Here is a 20,186-nt window from a genome sequence, read left to right on the forward strand (position 1 = left end):
AAATGGTATGATTCTGCCTTGTTTTTCTCCAGAGAGGAGTTTGCATTTGGACGGGTCGGGCCTCATTTTGCTGATTGATGGGCTTAATGAGGCGGAGTTCCATCGACCAGACTACGGCGACACACTGACCTCGTTTTTGTCCCGAAACATTCACAAATTTCCCTCATGGTTAAAGATCATTGCCACTGTCAGGTCCAATCAACAGGTGTGTCCAAACAAACAAATTCCTTAAAAAATGTCTGCTTTTATTTTATCTGTTGCATACTGTACCTTCGAAATTGTGTTTGGGATGGCATTAAAAAATAGCAGAATTACATGCTTTTGTTCAGGAGATCATAGTTAATCTCTAGCCATACAGACAGGACACCGTATTGGCCCGAATATAAGACGGTGTTTTTTGCATTGTAATAAGACTGAAAAAGAGGGGGTTGTCTTATATTCGCGGTCTAGACATTATACCCACTCATGACGCTAGATGGCGCCAGATATCATTGAAGCGATGTTCTGTCATGACAGATCTCAGCTACTCTCAAGTTTAACCAGTTTGCATTTTATTGCAATGTTTTTCCCTATTCAGATTTTTTTCAAGACTACAGTTACAGTTAGACTTCACTTTGATGGTTAATGCAGTTATTGCAATTTTGTTGTTTTATCACAATAGATTGGTTTATTTACATTTCAAAAACCAGAAGCCATTCGTTTACGAATGTGATTGCACTTTAGTTTACATATTTAAATGTTCAGGTATTAAGATTTGAATGAGGAAAAATAACATGCTTTTTCTCTCAAATATATTGTTATAATCATTTGTTTTGGCTGTACTGTAATTATTTTCTGTATAAAAATTAATTGGTGTTAAAAAAGTCTTTTTTCAAACTTGAGTCTTAAAAAAGGGGTTCGTCTTATAATCAGGGCCGTCTTATATTCGGGCCAATACGGTACTATAGATATGATGCCTTTCCGATATACCAATTGTAACTAGAGATGTCCCGATCCGATATTTGGATTGGATCGGACACCGATATGGGCAAAAAAATGTGCATCGGTATCGGATCAGCCGACACGGAAAAATTCCGATCCAGACTTCCGATCCAGTTTTTTTTTTTTTTTTTTTAAGTCCGGTCCGGGTTTTCCAGTGCAACGGTTTACAAACTCATTCCAGTTTTTGCTTCGGTTTCCCTAAAATCCGGTCCGCATTTTACGGCACACCTTCAACACACTACATTTACATTACCGTCTCCCAATTTACCGAGAGACTTTATCGGTAAAAATGTCAGCTGTGTGGGATCATTTCACCTTAAAGGACGACAAAGACAAAGAGGCAGAGTGCAACATATGCCACAATAAAGTGAAGCGTGGTGGTAAAGCTGTAAGAAGTTTTAACACAACGAACCTAATCAAGCATTTAGCGAAATACCACCACAAACAATATAAGAAGTATGGTTAAGAAAACCGAAGAGAAAAAGAAAGGTCCTACGCAAGTAACACTGGCAGAAACTTTTGCTATGCGTGACAAACTGGCAATCGACAGTCCCAAAGCCCAGGGAATAACGACAGTCATTGCCGAAGAATTCATTCTGGATGACGAGCCATTATCTCTCGTGAGTAAAGATGCACCATCCAACACTTAGAACCACGGTACAACATGCCCAGCCGTCATTACATCCTTGAGCGATTCGGCCGTGGAAGATTCGAGAACGATTCAAACATCCAAATTCCGATTATTGAAATAGGTCAAGTAAAGCGGAACTAATACACAGTGCGGTCTTCGGGACGCAATGAAAAACGGACCACATTGCGTCCCGAGAGTTAACATCATGCTTGTCATAGACCCGGGTAATGCCAATGCTCAACTTACGGCTTTAGATCAACTCATGCCGCTGGATAAAAAACACAAGAATACCTGACTGCTGCTGACAGCCGCTACAAACTACGTCAACATCATTTTACTGTAGATAACAGATATCATGTGTATATAGAACTAGATGCAAAATGACAGACTCAACGGCGTTAGCAACATTGAAGTATTGAAAACTAGTTGCGTTAGTAAACAGCCGCCATCTTAAAGCAGGAGACTTCCTTAGTAGGCTGTTGTGAACCTTCCAAGTGAACCTAATCAACTTTTTATCTAAATACTCCTAAATCGGCAAAATCATGACTTGAATCTATCTTCAAAACAGTTTTAAAACTTTCACATGTCGAAAGTAGACAGAAGGGAAATTATGGAATAACGGGAGCAATTTTAACAACTTTAACAGTTGATTCGCAAAATTAAATGAATTGAATGTACTTTAAAGCTGCTGATTCAGAATGGGGACTTGAGTATTTTATTTACTGTTTTAAAATGTTAAGTTGATACTGAAATAGTCGTTTGTTTAAACCTGAGAGGCTTTTTATACAATTTTTGTAACTAATGCACGAAACATTAAAAGCATCTAATAGCTTGGGGGGGTTTATGGGATTTTCCACTGAGTTTGTTTGTGTGTTTTGCTTTTTTAAGACAGTTTACAATATTATTTGCACGTTTTACTGACTGACTATGCCATTTCTGTTTGTTGTTTATAATGTTTTGTGTTTGTCACTGAATAAACAGGTCAGTTTCTTGTTACCAACCGTTGTGTGTTATTCAAACTCACCTAATTCAGCTGGCTAGTTGTTATCAAGAGTACTAAAACCTTTTTCAACATGAGTTTGACAACTAAGTAAGGAGGGTAAATAACTTTAAACTTAAACACATGCTCAGATAGGCCGGTATCAGCCAGTATCGGTATCGGATCGGAAGTGCAAAACCATATCGGTATCGGATCGGAAGTGCAAAAACCTGGATCGGGACATCCCTAATTGTAACGATTAATTATTTTTCTTTTCCTCAGGACATCACTCGATCTTTACCTTTTCACCGCATCTCCTTAGACAAATTGGAGGAAAACAGTGCCATAGATCAAGATCTGCAGGTAACACACCGGTTAACTGACTATTTGTAGTCCCTATACTGACTCTATACTATTTATATCAATATAGTGTCTAACCAACTACATTTTTTAGGGTTACCTGATGCAACGTATCCATAGCAGCCCTGAGATTCAGAGCAACGTGTCACTAAGCAATGGTCGTCTTGACAACACAGCACTTACCAAGCTGATAAGCCATTTGAAGACCCTAAGCAAAGGCTCATACCTCTACTTGAAACTGACCCTAGACTTGATAGAAGGCGGCTACCTGGTTCTTAAGAGTTCCAGCTTCAAGGTATACAATGGGAAGACATGCACAAACTGTTTAAGGTATTCATCATTCTACATGCCGTAGCATCAAACATCCCCATATTTCCTTGTTTCTTTAGGTAGTTCCTGTAAGCCTCGCGGAGGTCTACCTGCTGCAACTTAACATGCGATTCCCCACACAATCGTCTTTTCTAAGAGTTATACAACTGCTAAATGTGACCGTGGCTACACTGCACCCATTGACTGACCAACAGGTAAGAACAATCAGTAGCCGGACTCCATTTTATTCATGCTGCTGGCTATGGGAATAAAAACTTGGTAAACATACATTTGTTAAGATCAAGGGGGAACTTCCGATCTGGGAAAATAAAGCCCTCTGTAGTACTAGAGAGTTCAAAACAAAGCAATCTTCCATAGAGCCTCATTCTAAACCCACTTATTCCACCATCTAAATAAACTGTTTCTTAATGACAATTGCACAAAGGGGTAATTAACTTAAATCTTCTTATTCAGCTTTTCGAAGTGATAAATGCTGGCACTCTGACTGGCGGGGCAATGCAATGGGCCGAGTTCACGCAGCGTTTGGAGCAGTTGTGTCCGTTCCTCCAACAGCGCAGTGATGGTAGTAGGATGCTAAACCACACTTCATTCAGGGAATGGCTGGTGTGGAGGGATGACGGGCAGGACGACAGGTTCCTCTGTGACCCCAGGTATGTTGAAGTATTGCCAAGGAAATATCTATAATTGAATGAATCTTAGTGTTTCATGCAGTCTTGCCTATACTTGAGACTGAATCAGCCAAAATAATGGAGAATGCTGAAGACTGTGTTGATTGCTTTTCTGCAGAAGCGGTCACACACTGCTGGCTTTCTGGCTCTGCAGACAGGGAGGGAAGCTGAGCCGACAGCAGACCCTTGAGCTGGGACATCACATTTTAAAGGCTCACATCTACAAGGTATTTGAACAGTTGGCATATACTGGAAATGGTGACATTCTGTTACAATAGAGTTCTAAAATGAGCTTTCAAGCCTTTGATTATTTGTTACCTATTATTAACAGAATATCAGAGAAGTGAAGGAGTTTTTTTCAAGAATTTTGAAACCCAAATGTCCTCTAATTTTCCCATATAAAAGCCAAAGTTAAAGCATAATCTATTTTCTTTTACAACTTTACTGTAATTTTCAAACTATAAGTCGCACCCGACTATAAGATGCACCACCAAATTAAACACGAAAACTGTATTTTTTTTTTTATTTGTTCATACAGTGTATAAGCCACATTTGACCATAAGCCACGGGAGTTCACATTGTAGTATTGTGGCAAGGCTGTCCAAACTTATTAACTCATGGACTGTCACTGACAGCAACAGATGCCTAATCCATTTTGATTGGGTGCTGCTAGATGTTTTTTATTCCAGAACGTCATTACATCATATTAAAAAATATCTTTATATCCTGAAAAAAAAAATAGAGAAATGACACCTATCCAATTTTGGGGCCTGCTTTTTTTTAGGGTTCACCCTGTAAATGCCACAGTTCAGTTGTATGTGAGTCATGAATGTGTCTTATAGGTTACCACGGACAGAAAGACTTGTGGTTCTAAAAGATAATTGTTAGTATGAGTTATAAACATTTCATATTCAAACCCCTCTTAATGTTTTAGTTTTTATAAAATTTGAAAAATTAGTTTAACTAGTAGGTCGCCATTGTTGTTGATGACGCAATGCAGTCTGGGCGGTGACTTCACTGGGCAGCGCTGCCGTACTTCCACAGTGTCACTCGTTAGCTACATAATCATGTCGTCGGTTTTGCCCTTCCAATTCGAACCCGAGTGGAAAAGATGAGCAGGACAGCATTGTGATATTTCACAGAACGAGCAGCAAAAGCAATTAAATGATAGTCTCCAGCCGGGTTCGAAACCGCGTTTCCCATAAAGAGACAGGCGTGTAGACCACAGGACTATACTTCCACATGACGTGAGAGTCATGATTTTCCCTATAAAGGAAACGCAATCCACATGTGTTATCTGTTCGGTAAACCTGTAAGGGAAACACAACTGAAAAGAAAGTGCGGCTGGCTTGACCACAGAATTTAAAAACGCGGCTCACTTCAGACAGCAAGCAGACAACATTAACATAGGAATTGCGTAAAATGGTTTATTCAACACACACACAAAAAAAAACACGCAATCGCTAAAAGGGAAACACAAAAAGAGTCTGTGACAGTAGGTCACGATCAGTTAAAAAAAACAGGGAAAACCGCGGTGGGAGACAGACAAATGAAAAAAACAAGGCAATGACGCATCTAACAACAAAGGGATATATAAACTGTCAAATGGTAGCAAGTCAATATCTCGGCAAGCTGCCTAGGATCAGTTTAAAGATATTGCTGAGTGCTGATGAGCTGGAATTGGATGCAGGTACGACGTTGGGAACTTATCCCACATCTCTGTAACAAAACAATCTAACCAGCAGCAGAGTGTGACAAAATCATGCCAGTCGTCAAACTAGCTTTGCTTGCTACCTAGCACAGCTATTCTCCCAGTCCAGGCCAACGGCAGCATCACCCCCAGCATGGATTGCGCGCGTAAAACATGGCACCCTCCGTAGTTTAAAACATGTACTAAATATTATAAATTTTCAAATCAATGGCAATTAAATATGTGTTTCTATTTTAGTAAAAGAGAACAATTTTGGCTTATTAGAGCCTGGAAGTCTTTTAAGTCCGAGGATCCCGTTAACATTATTTTTGATAACATTGTTTTTGCTATGTTTTACATATCTTTTCTTATATATTTTCTCCCTTGTTCAGGGCTTGAGTAAGAAGCTTGGAATTTCATCTTCAATTCTGCAGGGCCTTTGGTTGGCCTATAGTACAGAGAGTTTGAACCATGCGCTCTCATCACTGCGAAACCTTTACACCCCAAACATCAAGGTAAGGTAACACTATCGATGTTGGATAACATTTAATCGGCCAATGGAAATTCTATGGTTCACTTCTTATTGTGTTGTTTGAAGGACAGCAGATAACTTTTGAATGGATGTCTACTGTAATGGCCAATTTCCCTGAAAGGGTTAAGCTGTTAGGATAACCGCAATACATTGTTAGCTTTGCTTTTAGCATTTGCTGTCAATCCCCATAAACAGGAAATATTGATTTGTTTTAACAGCCAACAGTAGTTTGAATTTGAAAGCATGCAATCAGTGGAACAGCATCAAATGTTGGTTTTAGTTTATAAAGTTTACAAATTCAAGGCCTGGTGACTTCACAATTTTGTGCCCCCTCCCTTAAGATAGTGTCTACTTAATTATTGGCTGGCATTGATGGTGATAGCCTTTCTTCTTATTCAGGTGAGCCGGTTGCTGATCATGAGCGGGGCTGATGTGGATTACCGAAGCGGTGTCCTTAATAACGCCCCCCTGCTGTGTGTCCATGCTCATTTGGGCCACACTGATGCTGTGGCTCTTTTACTTGACCATGGAGCCCAGGTATGTATACCAATAAAATAACACTAACTTGAAATTGATTTTTTTATTGGACAAAGCTGAATTTCTAACAATCTTCTCAGGTGGATATTCAGTCAGAAGATGGGTTAACTGCACTGGGATTTGCGGCTTCTGCTGGACATTTGGATGTTATCACCCTGCTTAGTCAGCATAAAGCAAAGGTAATGCCTGTCTTACAGTTTTTCATACCCCTGACTGGAAAAACAAATCAGTAATATATGGCCATTAAAAAATACATGTATATAGTACCCATTTAGTGTTACACTGATACTATTTTTTGGGTCCCAATTCCAATTCAATACCTAGCTGTGTGGTATCGGCTGATGCTGATACTGTATCGGTACTAGAGGTGTGCGAAATTTCCGATTCTTAGATTATCCGCGATTCGGCCGTGCAAGATTCGAGAACGATTCACAAACATCCAAATTCCGATTATTGAAATATGTCAAGTAAAGCAGAACTAAAACACAGCGCGGTCTTTGGGACGCAATGAGGAACGGACTGCATTGCGTCCCGAGAGTAAATATCATGTTTGTCATTACCCGGGTAATGAGAATGCTCAACTAACGGCTCTGGCTCAACTCATGCCGCTAGATAAAAAAAACAATAATACCTTACAGCTGCCGACAGCCACTACAAACTACGTCCACATCATGCTACGGTAGGTAATAGATATCATATGTACTGTATATAGAACTAGATGCAAAATGACAGACTCAACAGCGTTAGCAGCACATGTACTGAAAACTAGATGCGAAATGACAGACTTGCCAGCGTTAGTAAACAGCCGCCATCTTAAAGCAGGGGACTTCTCTAGAAGGTTCTGTTGTAGCGAACCTTATTAACTTTCTATTTAAAATACTCCTAAATTGGCAAAATTTTCACTTGAATCTATATCTCTGCCGTACCCAGGCCCTGTTGACATTTCTTTCGCCACTGGTTCGCTGTTTGTTACCCAAATGTTTGTGGTGAATGCTATTGAGAGCAAGTGTAAGAAAAAAATCACTCTATGTCTTTTTATTCTCAGATTGGTCACGTTGACAGCTCAGGTCGGTGTGTTAGTGTGCACGCAGCTCAGCGAGGCCACCTCAACGTGCTCCGTTTCCTTCTGAAGAACTCGGACTGGAGCTGCATTCCCTGCTGTGACCAGAGGGGGGTGAGCAGAAGCCAGGCTCTGCAGCAAGCACTGACTGCAGCATCCAGCATGGGCCACACCGAGGTACTCGCAGCTGTTTATTGAGATTATTCAAGTAATTGAGGACTATTACACTAATATGAATCACTACAGTTTATTATATTGTTCTGTCAAAATTGCCTGACATACATAGATTCCTAAGAATGTGCATCTAACGAAATATAATTCAATATTCAACATTCATTGGAAGTATACTATGTTTTGAATAATGCGCTTAGTAAAATAAACATCAATTGTGCTTTTTGTGCATAGATTGTGTCTTATCTGCTGGATCCTCCAGAAGAAGACAGTAAGGAAGAAGAAAGACCTGAGATCAACAAACCTGACAGTCTGTGGGGAGAGACAGGTATCAACGAAACTCCACAATAAAATGCAGTATTTAACTCTTTCATGTACAATTTATGATATTTATTTCCTTAAATGTTTTTTATTACATTCATATAGGACAGGGGTCTCTAACTTGAGGCCCATGGAACAATATTTTAGCGGTCCCCAATTGACACCTAATTATACTATTATTGTTGCCCACATAGTATGTAAAAAAAGTTTTTTTTTTTTAAATTCCAATTAAAAGAGCGCCACTTTCTGAAAAATCGAAACATGATGACTCAATGCCAGCTTTCCCAGTTCAAAAGGATTTGATGTCTATAACTTTTGATGGCAGTGAATGAGTTAAGGGCTACAAGTATCAAAATAATCCAGACGTATAAGAATATTGCAATATATACTACTTTAATAGTTACACTACGGAAACAATTTTTGCGGAACAAAGGGAAAATGTCCAGCGACAGCAAAAAGTAATGAAAATCACAACCAACATTACACTTTATAAATTTGCTTTATTTCTTAAATACATGTACATTCATGTAAGACAACATATTGAAATTCTCCAGTATCATACATTGATTTTAACATGTTGTCGGGTTTTGACTCTTTAGCTAATAAAGAAGCACTGTTTAAGTTTTAAACATGAGAAGTGCAATACAGTCCCTGACAAAAGTCTTGTTGCTTATCCATTTTGTAGAAACAATTGCTAATAACCTGACTTTTATTTATTCAGTTGGTTACAGAAATGGCTCATATGAAAGCTAAGACCCTCCCCAAATGATGTTGAATGTTCAAAAATAAATTTGTTTCACTGAAAAAAGATTTATCATTTGATGAAAACATAAAGGTCAAATTTTGGCAAGACAAAAGTTTTGTCGCGTACAGAGAGTAGTGTGAAAATTGAACAAAAAATGTACTTCAAATACAAAAATGTTACATAACATAAGTCAATTAAGTACTTGTGCTGTGAGATCCAAATTTAATATTTTGTATGACTTCCAAGGGCTTGAAGGACTGCATCCATGCGGTTCGGCAAGGATCCATACAATTTATTGATGAAGTCATCAGGAATATCAAAGAATGCAGTCTTGCATGCCTCCCAGAGTTCATCAACATTCTTGGGTTTCGTCTTCCATGCTTCCTCTTTCATCCCGTTCATGTTTGGTAATTGGGCTGGCGAGTCCTGGAGGATCTTGATCTTCTTTGCCTTAAGGAACTTTGAGGTAGAGATTGAAGTATGCGATGGAGCACCATCCTGCTGCAGAATTTGTCCCTTTTTATGGTTAGGAATGCAAGAGGCAGCTAAGATTTGTTGATATTTCAGACTATTTATGTTGCCTTCCACCCTGCAGATCTCTCGCATACCCCCATACTGGATGTAACCCCAGAGCATGATTTTGCCACCACCAAACTTCACTGTTTTGTGGCAAAAGGTGGATTTTTCAGATGAATCTTCCATTGAATTACACCACAGTCTCCGCAAATACTGCAGGAGAACAATTGGAGCCCACATGGATCCGAGATTCACTCAGAAAACAGTGTCTTACAGTAACCACCAAATGAATCAATTAGCATTAAAGGCATGAGTAGAGCTTGACCGACCATGCTTACTTAACAACGGTTGCTGATTGGTCACTGGCTGTTTAGGGAGTGGCGTTTATGAAAGGTCCAATAGCTGTAGATCATTCAAAGTGTTGCTTTTGATGCTACGCTGCAATGTTTGCACATGGATTCTAACATATTTTCACCATCTCATCTCCATAGCCTTGACAGCAGCATCAAGTGGAGGCAGGTTGTCAGTCTGCAAGCTGTTGTTGGATCAAGGAGCTGCTCTGGAGCAAGGCAGTAGGCGAAGTGTCTTGCCGCTGTTCTGTGCGGTCAGGCGAGGCCATTGGCAGGTCCGCATGGTTAAAGCAGCACAACACACAAACATATATAAAATCACTCACACCGTCTCTCTGTCAGGTGGTGGAGTTGTTACTGAGTCACGGGGCACAGGTCAACATGGTGGACCAGCAGGGCCGCACTGCTTTGATGACGGCAGCCTCAGAGGGTCACATGGCTACTGCCAAATTGCTGTTAGATCACGGTAAAGAAAACCTTACTGTACCACAGTGTGTTTTTGACAGACCTATTAATTTTCGTGTCTTCTGGACGATAACATTTATTAGTCATATTTTAGTCATCTCAAATTACCGGATTGGCCCGATTATAAGGCGGCCCTGATTAGAAGACGACCCCCTTTTTCAAGACTCAAGTTTGAAAAAATACTTTTTGAACACCAAATTAATTTTTATACAGAAAATAATTACAGTACATCTGAAACAAATGATTATAACAATATATATGAGAGAAAAAGCATGTCATTTTGCCTCATTCAAATCTTAATATCTGAACATTTAAATATGCAAACTAAAGTGCAATCACATTTGTAAATTAATGGCTTCTGGTTTTTGAAATGTAAATAAACCAATCTATTGTGATAAAACTACAAAATTGCAATAACTGCATTAACCATCAAAGTGAGGGTCTAACTGTAACTGTAGTCTTGAAACAAATCTGAATAAGGAAAAACATTGCAATAAAATAATGCAAACTGGTTAAACTTGAGAGTAGCTGAGATCTGTCATGACAGAACATTACTCCTCAATTTCAGCATTCGCTTCAATGATATCTGGCGCCATCTAGCACCGTGAATGGGTATAATGGCTAGACCCCGAATATAAGACGACTCTCACTTTTTCAGTCTTATTTCAATGTAAAAAACACCGTCTTATATTCGGGCCAATACGTTATGTTTGTCTTCATCTAGTTTTTGTTGATGAAAACTAGTTTCTCGAAAACTCAAGACTAATTTCGTCAAGTTTTAGTCTCGTTTTAGTCTAAAAATTTCTCGTCTGTGAAATTTGAAAAACGACTCCAAAAATAAATGAATTAATTGAAGTTATGGGTACGTAGAATGAACATTCACAGACCAGCACATTTTGTAGCGTCTACAAGGACAATGCCAACTTAGTGATAATACACATGCAACAGGAAAACAGTACATTATTTTCAATTACTTTTGCCCCCTGGACACCACAAAAAAAGGGGGGCAGCACTTCACATGAGTGACGCAACCAGACACTGCTACATGCATGCTAACTACACACAAAATGTCACACATTGTAAACATGTGCTGCAGACTATTGAGCCATTTCGTCTCGTTGTAGTCAGACGAAAACTAGCATTAGGCTCGTTATGTTTTAGTCTCCCAAAACACTATTTTAGCTTGTTGTCATTCCTTTATCGTCATGAAAATAGTGTTCGTTAGAGGCGTGCAAAATTTCCGATTCTTAGATTATTCGCGATTCGGCCGTGGAAGATTCGAGAACGATTCACAAATATCCAAATTCCGATTATTGAATTATACCAGGTAAAGCAGAAATAAAACACAGTCAGCGCGGTCTTCAGGATGCAATGAGGAACGGACTGAGAGTAAACATCATGTTCAACTCATGCCGCTAGATAAAAAAAAAAACAATGATATCTGACTGCAGCCGTCAGCCGCTACAAACAGCGCCCAGTTGCTAGTTGCTACAAACATACGGCTATGGTAGATATCACATATATTTAGAACTAGATGTGAAATGACAGACGACAGCCTGTTAGATCATATACCAAGTACTAGATGCGAAATGACGACTTTTCCCGCGCTAGTAAACAGGCGCCATCTTAAAGCAGTAGAGTTCTCTAGAAGGCTCTGTTGTAGCGAACCTAATTACTTTTTGTCTAAAATAAAAAAATAAATAAAAATTTTTTAAAAACTAATCGGCAGAATCTTGACTTGAATCTATCTTTAAATGATGAAACAGTTTTAAAACTTTCACGATGAAAGTAGACAGAAGGGAAATTACTGTTTTTAACAGTTAACTTGATACTGAAATAGTAGTTTGTTTAGCCTGAGAGGATTTTTAAACAATTTTGGAGCTAGTGTACAAAAAATTAAAGGGGGGGGGGGGTCTTTGGTGCATCAATAATCGACTTATAATCGAATCGGAGCCTCTGAATCGTAATCGAATCGTTGGATGCCCAAAGATTCCCACCTCTAGTGTTCGTTGACGAAACATTTTCATTATAGTCATCGTTGACGAAAACAACACTGCTGTTCCATATTAACCAGAGCATTATGATCTTTTTTCATCAGTCATTATGGGTCACTTCCTGTTACTTACTGTTGTTATATGCTTTCAGGTGCGTCTCTGGATCAGGCTGACAGGGAAGGCCTCACAGCGCTGAGTTGGGCTTGTCTGAAAGGCCAGCTCTCATTGGTCATAGAGCTGGTGGCGAGAGGTGCAGCTACAACGCATAGTGACCGCAGTGGACGCACACCATTAGATCTGGCTGCATTCCGCGGTGATCCCGAAGTGGTTAGTGAAAATAATAGTCTTTGATTGAACAAACAGTGATCCATCGTTTTTTGCGGTTAATGGGGACCTGAATCTGTCGGATAAGTGAAAAACCGCAAAGTAGCACCAAAAAAACAACTTTTTTTGTGTGTGTGTGTGTGTTCAGTGTATTTATTCAGATTTAGCATTGGAAAGAGACACATGGAAGACATGTTTTTTCACTTTTAACAAAAAAATAATAATTTTTAAACAAGAATAAAGCAGAAAAACGCTTGTCTTTATTAAATGCTTCATTGACTTAGTCCACTGAAATTCTCTCAAGGTGCTCACTTACACAAAATTAGTTGCCATAGTAACTGTTTAACAAGTTAAATGATGATTGACGCATGCTCCGCTTTGAAGTTTTGACTTCCAAAACATCTCAGGCGAGATCAAAACGTATCGTCTGTCAATTAACTTTATTAAGCAACTCCAGTGCACTGCCTGACCAACAAAGAGCAGCAGGAGGGAGAGTGAGAGACTACATGTTTGGATCGGGACAGCTCATCTGTATTCATTTTTTTTTTTTTTTTTTTAATTGAGAAAAAATCCGCGATGGACTAGGTGTGTGCCATCTTAGGCACTCCTCGATTCGATTCGATCACGATTCAGGGTGCTATGATTTGATTTTTGAATGATGATTGCGATATTGATGATGATCGCGATTATCACGATTATCGATGCATCGTGCACAGAGGCGTAGCAAGGGTCCCCGGGGGCCCCAGGCAACAAGCAACATGGGGCCCTTCGAGCGTGTGCAAGTAAGGGGACAGTTGGACTTGGAGCAATAGCATATTTAATAAAAGTATAATAATGTATCAGCGGGGTGTTGCCTGCACTGGCGGGGGACCCTGCCTTGGGCTTGGTGGGCCGCTGGGGGTCCCGTGGCGTGCCGTGCTGGTTGGGGGGCTGCGGCTGTGGCTCGTGGCCCGGGTGGGCTGGCGGGGGTGGGGTAGGCGTGGGGTTGGTGGTGCGTCCCCTCCTGCCATCCCTGAAGGCCGGTTGATGGGTGCGCGGGTGGCCCGGAGGACCACCCTGGATCCCGGGGTGGGGGGACGATGGCTCCTTTGCTGGGCTGCGGGAGGAGGGATGGGCTGCGCTTGGTCCCCCACCCCCCCCCGCCTGCCCTCCCTCCCCGGGCTGGCTGGGTGGGGGCCGTGGCCCTGGGTTGGCGCCCGCGCGGCTTCTCCGCCCGTCTGCGTGGCTGTCGCGCCCGGTGGGGCTCACGTGCTGCTGGATGTGGTATGGCATGCTCGGGTTGGGGGTCCTGGTGCCGGGATTGGTGATGGGGCGGCGTAGGGTTGGTCGCCAACGGGCTCACACTCGTAAGAAATTCACACGATTACTGGGTTCTAGATCACAGAACTGATTTGTGTATACTCTACCCCTTTGAATCACTTAGCTTGTAGACACCCCCACCCCCGTCCCCCTCTTTCACTGGCCAATAGGCCCCCACATGGTGTAAACCGGAAATACATCTCGCTAACGATGGCACCAGCATATTAGTAATTAGTCTAGATGTTCAATGTATTTCTTGTTGTTTGTGTATGTGTTTTTCTTCCTTCTCTTGTGTTTCTTTTCTTCTGTCCCCCCATAATCCCTTCCTGTTCGCTGCTTTGTCATAATAAAAAGGTATTTTGAATGATCACAATGGGAGTATGTCAGACTCTCAATGTGAAACAATAAAACTGTTCAGACCATCTGGGCACTTAGACTTCCATTCTCTGTGTCAAACAGCTGAACAGGACAGGTTAAAAATAAATAAATAAAAAATAAAAGTATAATAACACATCGGTCTCATAGAGCGCTTTTTAGCACACTCAAAGTGCCCAGCTTCTACTGCATTAGGACATAAAACTTCAGTAACATAGTACACTCACCTCTGTCTTGCTTCCTTTTCCCCTCTTCTGCTTTTTTTTTTTTCTTTCTTTTGTCGCTTCCAGAAGAATAACTTCTCTTCATTTTGGATGTACGCCAATTAAAAAAAAGCCAAATCACTGCTCACTCTCACTCTGAGTCACGTGGGGGGGGGGGGGGGGGGTGTAGAGCGAGTAAAGGGGCCCCTTCATGGAACTCAGACACAAGCCTTTCACTGGCACTGTCGCACTTGTCGCTGCGACAGTGCAGTAAAGCTGTGTGTGCTAAATCTCTTGGCCCTCTGGGGGCCCCTGCTGGCTGGGGGCCCTTGGCAATTGCCTGGTTTGCCTAATGGGATGGTGCGACGCCTCTGATCGTGCAGTACTGATTAATAAAGTGGCCAAACAAATTTCTGTCCATTATTTGTTTATTTGTTTAAAATATCCTTATGATTCCACAGGAAAGATGGAAACATGCCCATACAACAAAAAGCTGCCCTTAAGCCGCATTTCATTTATGTTTTTTTTTACAAGAAAGTGCACAAACATTACCCATTTTAAAGGGAGTACTTATTTCTCTCAACAATACAATAAGATTTACACTAGTGGAATGAATTCCACATTTTCTGGACACAAACAAAGTGTCTTTAGAAATAGGACTTCTTTTTACCAATATACTTTGTTTTCACAGTGTTGCCTCCCTTGGAGTGACAGGTGGAAATCACAACTGGTCTTGACACTGCCACACACACACTCATTACAGAGTGTTACACTTTACATTACACTTTCTTCTCTCCCTCTCTCACCTGCAACAACAGATTTCTGTACTATTTCGCATGTTTGTAGTGTTACCGCTGTACTTAATCATGGTTTTACACGTTCTGCATATGAAATACATGTTAGCGAATTAGCTAATTAGCTTAGCCCTCGGCGCTAACTACTAACATCTCAAAAACAACAACAATAAAGCTGAACAGTACAGGAGGGTTTGTGTACTCACCTCTTACAGACGCACAGAAGTCTTGGCAACGCTCTCAGGACAATTTTCAATTGAAATGCCTTAAAACTACAGTTGGACATCTGAAAGACAAGGAGCAACGAACTATCTCTCTTCCCCTACATGGTCGCGCTTCTGTACCTGCCTGTCTCATACACAAATTTATTTTCCAGTCTTATAAAAAGGAGTAAATCTCTCTCCCAGTAGCTGGGAACATCCATCATAACGTTGTGCGTGCGTCTGTTAACGGTGTCCGGGCGGCAGACATGTCTTGAATTTCGTTTCGCTACGAGCAGCTGTCATAGAGTTATGAGTGAAAATCATCGTTTTTGAACCTTTATGAATCGTAATCGAATCGTCACGTGTCGAATCGCGATGCATTTAATAATTGATTTTTTTAAACTCCTCTACAGTGGACTAAGGGCGCAAAGTTTGAAGCGCAAAGTAGCGAGGGATCACTGTATTACAAAAATTAGTGCTCACTCACTCTGCTTTGTGTCATCTGTGTCAGGTGAAGCACTTGGTGGATCACGGCGCGTCTGTGGAACACGTGGATTCCAGTGGGATGCGACCATTGGACCGAGCGGTCGGATGTAGGAACACTTCAGCTGTCATCGCTCTGCTCAAAAAGGGCGCCAAAATAGGTAAGAGTTTATCTGCTTTTCTCGATACATAATGAAGTAGCCATCGCTTTAGGTTTGACTTGTTTGCATATGTAGGACCAGCAACCTGGGCCATGGCTACATCCAAACCAGACATTTTAATGGTTCTCATCAGTAAATTGGTCCAAGAGGGTGACAAACTGTACAAGGTAACTCACAGACTTAAAGACTTAGCATCTCAAGTAAAACAAATAAGTATTTTTTTGTATGTGCGTGTGTAGCAAGGTAAAGTGAGGGATGCAGCTCATTCCTATCAGTCTGCACTCCAGAAGTTTCCGACGGACGACCCGAAGACATTCAAACAGTTGAGAGTGTGTGTGCTGCTCAACCTGTCACGTTGTCGCCGCAAAATGAATGTGAGTTGCTCGCCCTTTCCACTTGCCTACTTTTGCAAAACAAGAGTCCTTCTAGATTGATTTCAACTCATGTTGTACCCTAAGTTGAACCTCTATTTTCATCTGCAGGATTTTAGTCTTGCTGAGGAATTTGCTAGCAGGGCTTTAGAACTAAAACCCAAATCTTACGAGGCCTTCTACGCCAGAGCGCGCGCCAAACGCAGTCGCAGGTAATGGACTTTTTAATAAATATGAGGTACCTACGCAATTATTTTTTAATGAAATGTATTGCATTCTATACAGTTTCATGCATAGACATGGGTTTAAAAGTAAGCAAAGCTCAAACTAGCTTTAATTTTCCTACATGAATAAAAAATGGGAATCATTCAAAATCTTTTCCAAGGCTATGTCTGAGTAAGGAAAAAAAAAATCAAATAGTGTATGACTATAAGTCGCGTTTTTTGTACAGGTAGTCCCTGGGTTACAACGTACTCGACTTAAGCGATTTCGACTTTACGACGCATGAGTCTCGTCCGCCATTTTGTCCATTTTTGTACCTCACGGTATCTTATTTTTTTTACTTTACTTTATTAATATGACGCGTTCTGTCCTCACTAATTGTGAAGTTGTTCAGTTTTACAGACAGCAAACCACATAATTGTGCTTTTGAAAGCTTTTTACTTCATTCACTTTTGAAAATTTGTAAAGCTAACATTAGGTTTGTTGTTTGAGTATCTGCCGATCCCGATATTTCCCGATCTGATTGCTTTTTTTTGCTCCCGATTCAATTCCAATCATTCCCGATAATTTTTCCCGATCATATACATTTTGGCAATGCATTAAGAAAAAAATGAATAAAACTCGGACGAATATATACATTCAACATACAGTACATAAGTACTGTATTTGTTTATTATGACAATAAATCCTCAAGATGGCATTTACATTATTAACATTCTTTCTGTGAGAGGGATCCACGGAAAGAAAGACTTGTGACTTTGTGTATTGTGACTAAATATTGCCATCTAGTGTATTTGTTGAGCTTTCAGTAAATGATACTGTAGCCATGGCCAAATGCATGATGGGAAGTGGAACCATGACTGTGCGTAGTGCTACCAATTGATATATCTTCTCTGTGTTGGGAAATAACACAAGGTTTTAACAAAAAGATCAATTGCGACCTTGCTTCCCCACATTGCTTCCCATGATATTTCTAATCATAGGGAGAGGGATTGTAAGGCTTTAGCCAATTAAAAAAAGGCTCCAAAGGCTGCTAAATTTCACTCTAATCATTATACGCTGCCTTTTATCTCTCTATACAGGTAAAACGGCGCCATTACAGATTGAGCGTGACAATGCGTGAGTGGGTCGTGCAGCGCATGCATTTATTGCGTTAAATATTTTATCCTGATACATTTTTTTAAAAATTAATTACCGTCGTTATCGGGATAAATTTGATAACCCTACCTTAAGCCTAAACTAAAGACTCTGGATGAGTGTAACATATTATGTTTGTAACGTTAAATACAATTAGAAAATGATTTAATTAAAAAATATATATATATTAAAAAAAGGCATGGCTGATATTTTTTTGCCGATTCCGATGTGAAAATGACATGATCGGACCCGATCGATCGGCATCTAGCTAACATACATGTGTACACTTATGTTCAAAACGACACGCATTTTAACTACAAACACTTGACACAAAACTATTGGTGTTCAAACATCCAACTAGTCTGATCAATATCTAAATTTAGTAGAATTGGAATTGGCCTAACAAAAGTACGCTAGCTTTAATGCTACGAATGCTAACCTATTTACAATGGCATACCGCAAGCAACACGTCACTTTTGCTCATAAATATTCATGACGTTAGCAATTGTTGCTAGGCGGGTCAACCTCCCGTTTGTCCCTAATCGTAAGTGCATGGAAAAAGTGTACGAACGAGATATTTACTGAGCTAAACCTACCAAATCTGTCGGAAAAGGATGTCCCTGGGGCCAAATTCACTGGTAAAGATTTGGAAGAACATACAAATGTTCAGTAAAAGAGATGGCTTGAGTGTCGAGGGCTGAAAAAGAAGGGAAAAAGAGCCGATCTGATCCACAGTTAGCTTTTTTATCGGCACCTTGTGTGCATTGCCTTACACCACTGACAATGACATTCTCCTGTTTCAACAATCTATCCTTTACCACCATATGCCGTCTTTCTTATATTTTATATCCTCTGGTTGTCTTACGTCTCTGACCGTTCATAGGGGCAATTTACATTGCTATTTTGTGTAGCGATCACAAATGCTACTCAGTGACAGCCAACGAACACTTTTAATTTTTTCATTCATAACAAATCTTGATTACACTTCCCCCTTACTAAAGTTGTTTTTTTTACAACAGAAAAGGTAACGGTGGCAGTCAGATAACATTTTAATTTTTTTCAGGTCATTCATTGTCAGACAGAAGCAGCACGGCAAAACGCCACGCTAAAGTTAAAATATCAAAATGACTTACCTCTTCGTCCTCTGTAGGACCATGGCCGCCAACAAAATGTTCACTGCATATGAAGGGGAATGGCTTCACCTCGCTGACGTTAAACGGGTCTTTGGACATCGGCGCAAGTTGATCCATTTTTCCCATTTTTTCCTCCCGAGTTTTTGGTTTCGGGAAACGTATGAAGAAAACATCCTTCATATGTCGTAATATCTAGAGTCGTTTCTACAAGTTCCATAGCAGCAGTGTTTGATCCGCGTGTTCTTTTTTTTTGGTGAAAGATTACCAAAGAAACCAAGCAGAAATAACATGGATTGTATGCGAGGGCGTGTCTATAATGACCATTTCCACATTACGATGGCGAGGTCACAGTCTAAAAATAGCATTCATGTGGTACAGTACGTTCATAGCAAATCGCTCCCATGTAACTCCACAAACTGTAGCGGTAAAGTTAATTACAAATGCATACACAAACATATATTAGCTGAAACAACTTACCGCCTTATGTGGGCCAAACCAGAGCGCAGCTATCGTTTATCAATGTCCGATGTCAGAGTCTGCTTCTCAGTCATACAAAGCGACAGTCCAGCCAGACCCAATGCTGCCACCAGAGGGCAGTCTATCCTCCATTTTTAAACAAAATACAATACTTTTGGACTTTTTGTATGGTTATGTTGAGATTTAATTAAAGGGTTAGTTCTGATTTACGCGGAAATTCGGGTTACGTCGCCATTGTTGGAACCCGGGGACCTCCTGTATCAACAAGATGTTGACGTCACACATAAAAAAAATAATAATAATTTAGATTAAGACTATGGAGTAGCCTAAACAATCCCCGGATTTTCAACCAATAGAAAATTGAGAAACTGTGGAATTTAGTTTAATCCACGCAGGCTCCAATTCCGATCCATCAACATTTCCCAGAAACTGGTTACTGCTAGTTTAGCCCTTTAATGCCTGCAGTATGAAGCAATTGTCAGAGAATCACAAAATTTGAAAAATAACGTCATAATGAAACCTTTTTTCAAATTTGTACTAAAGAAACAACAAAATTAATATGTGTAATAAGCGCTGTAATGTGCACTTTGAGATTTGTTTTTCAAATGTAAAGTGCGTTATAAATAAAATGTATTATTATTATTATTGTAATATCTATAACCCTTGCTAAATCC

General features: G+C 40.3%; 1 protein-coding gene across 1 annotated transcript in view; it reads left to right on the forward strand.

The window, feature by feature from the left end:
• tanc2a (tetratricopeptide repeat, ankyrin repeat and coiled-coil containing 2a) overlaps window positions 1-20,186 on the forward strand; it is a 62,463-nt gene that overhangs the window by 36,913 nt on the left and 5,364 nt on the right. Inside the window, exons 9-26 of the mRNA XM_057860898.1 lie at window positions 33-205; window positions 2,874-2,954; window positions 3,046-3,246; window positions 3,341-3,475; window positions 3,735-3,931; window positions 4,068-4,176; window positions 6,032-6,154; window positions 6,571-6,708; window positions 6,789-6,887; window positions 7,754-7,945; window positions 8,174-8,267; window positions 10,013-10,146; window positions 10,214-10,337; window positions 12,482-12,657; window positions 16,040-16,172; window positions 16,248-16,339; window positions 16,412-16,546; window positions 16,655-16,755. Coding sequence (XP_057716881.1) covers window positions 33-205; window positions 2,874-2,954; window positions 3,046-3,246; window positions 3,341-3,475; window positions 3,735-3,931; window positions 4,068-4,176; window positions 6,032-6,154; window positions 6,571-6,708; window positions 6,789-6,887; window positions 7,754-7,945; window positions 8,174-8,267; window positions 10,013-10,146; window positions 10,214-10,337; window positions 12,482-12,657; window positions 16,040-16,172; window positions 16,248-16,339; window positions 16,412-16,546; window positions 16,655-16,755 — 2,437 coding nt within the window. The remainder of the gene's footprint in view (window positions 1-32; window positions 206-2,873; window positions 2,955-3,045; window positions 3,247-3,340; window positions 3,476-3,734; window positions 3,932-4,067; window positions 4,177-6,031; window positions 6,155-6,570; window positions 6,709-6,788; window positions 6,888-7,753; window positions 7,946-8,173; window positions 8,268-10,012; window positions 10,147-10,213; window positions 10,338-12,481; window positions 12,658-16,039; window positions 16,173-16,247; window positions 16,340-16,411; window positions 16,547-16,654; window positions 16,756-20,186) is intronic.

This window comes from Corythoichthys intestinalis, chromosome 16, assembly GCF_030265065.1.
Source record: "Corythoichthys intestinalis isolate RoL2023-P3 chromosome 16, ASM3026506v1, whole genome shotgun sequence".
Taxonomy (NCBI): Eukaryota; Metazoa; Chordata; class Actinopteri; order Syngnathiformes; family Syngnathidae; genus Corythoichthys; species Corythoichthys intestinalis.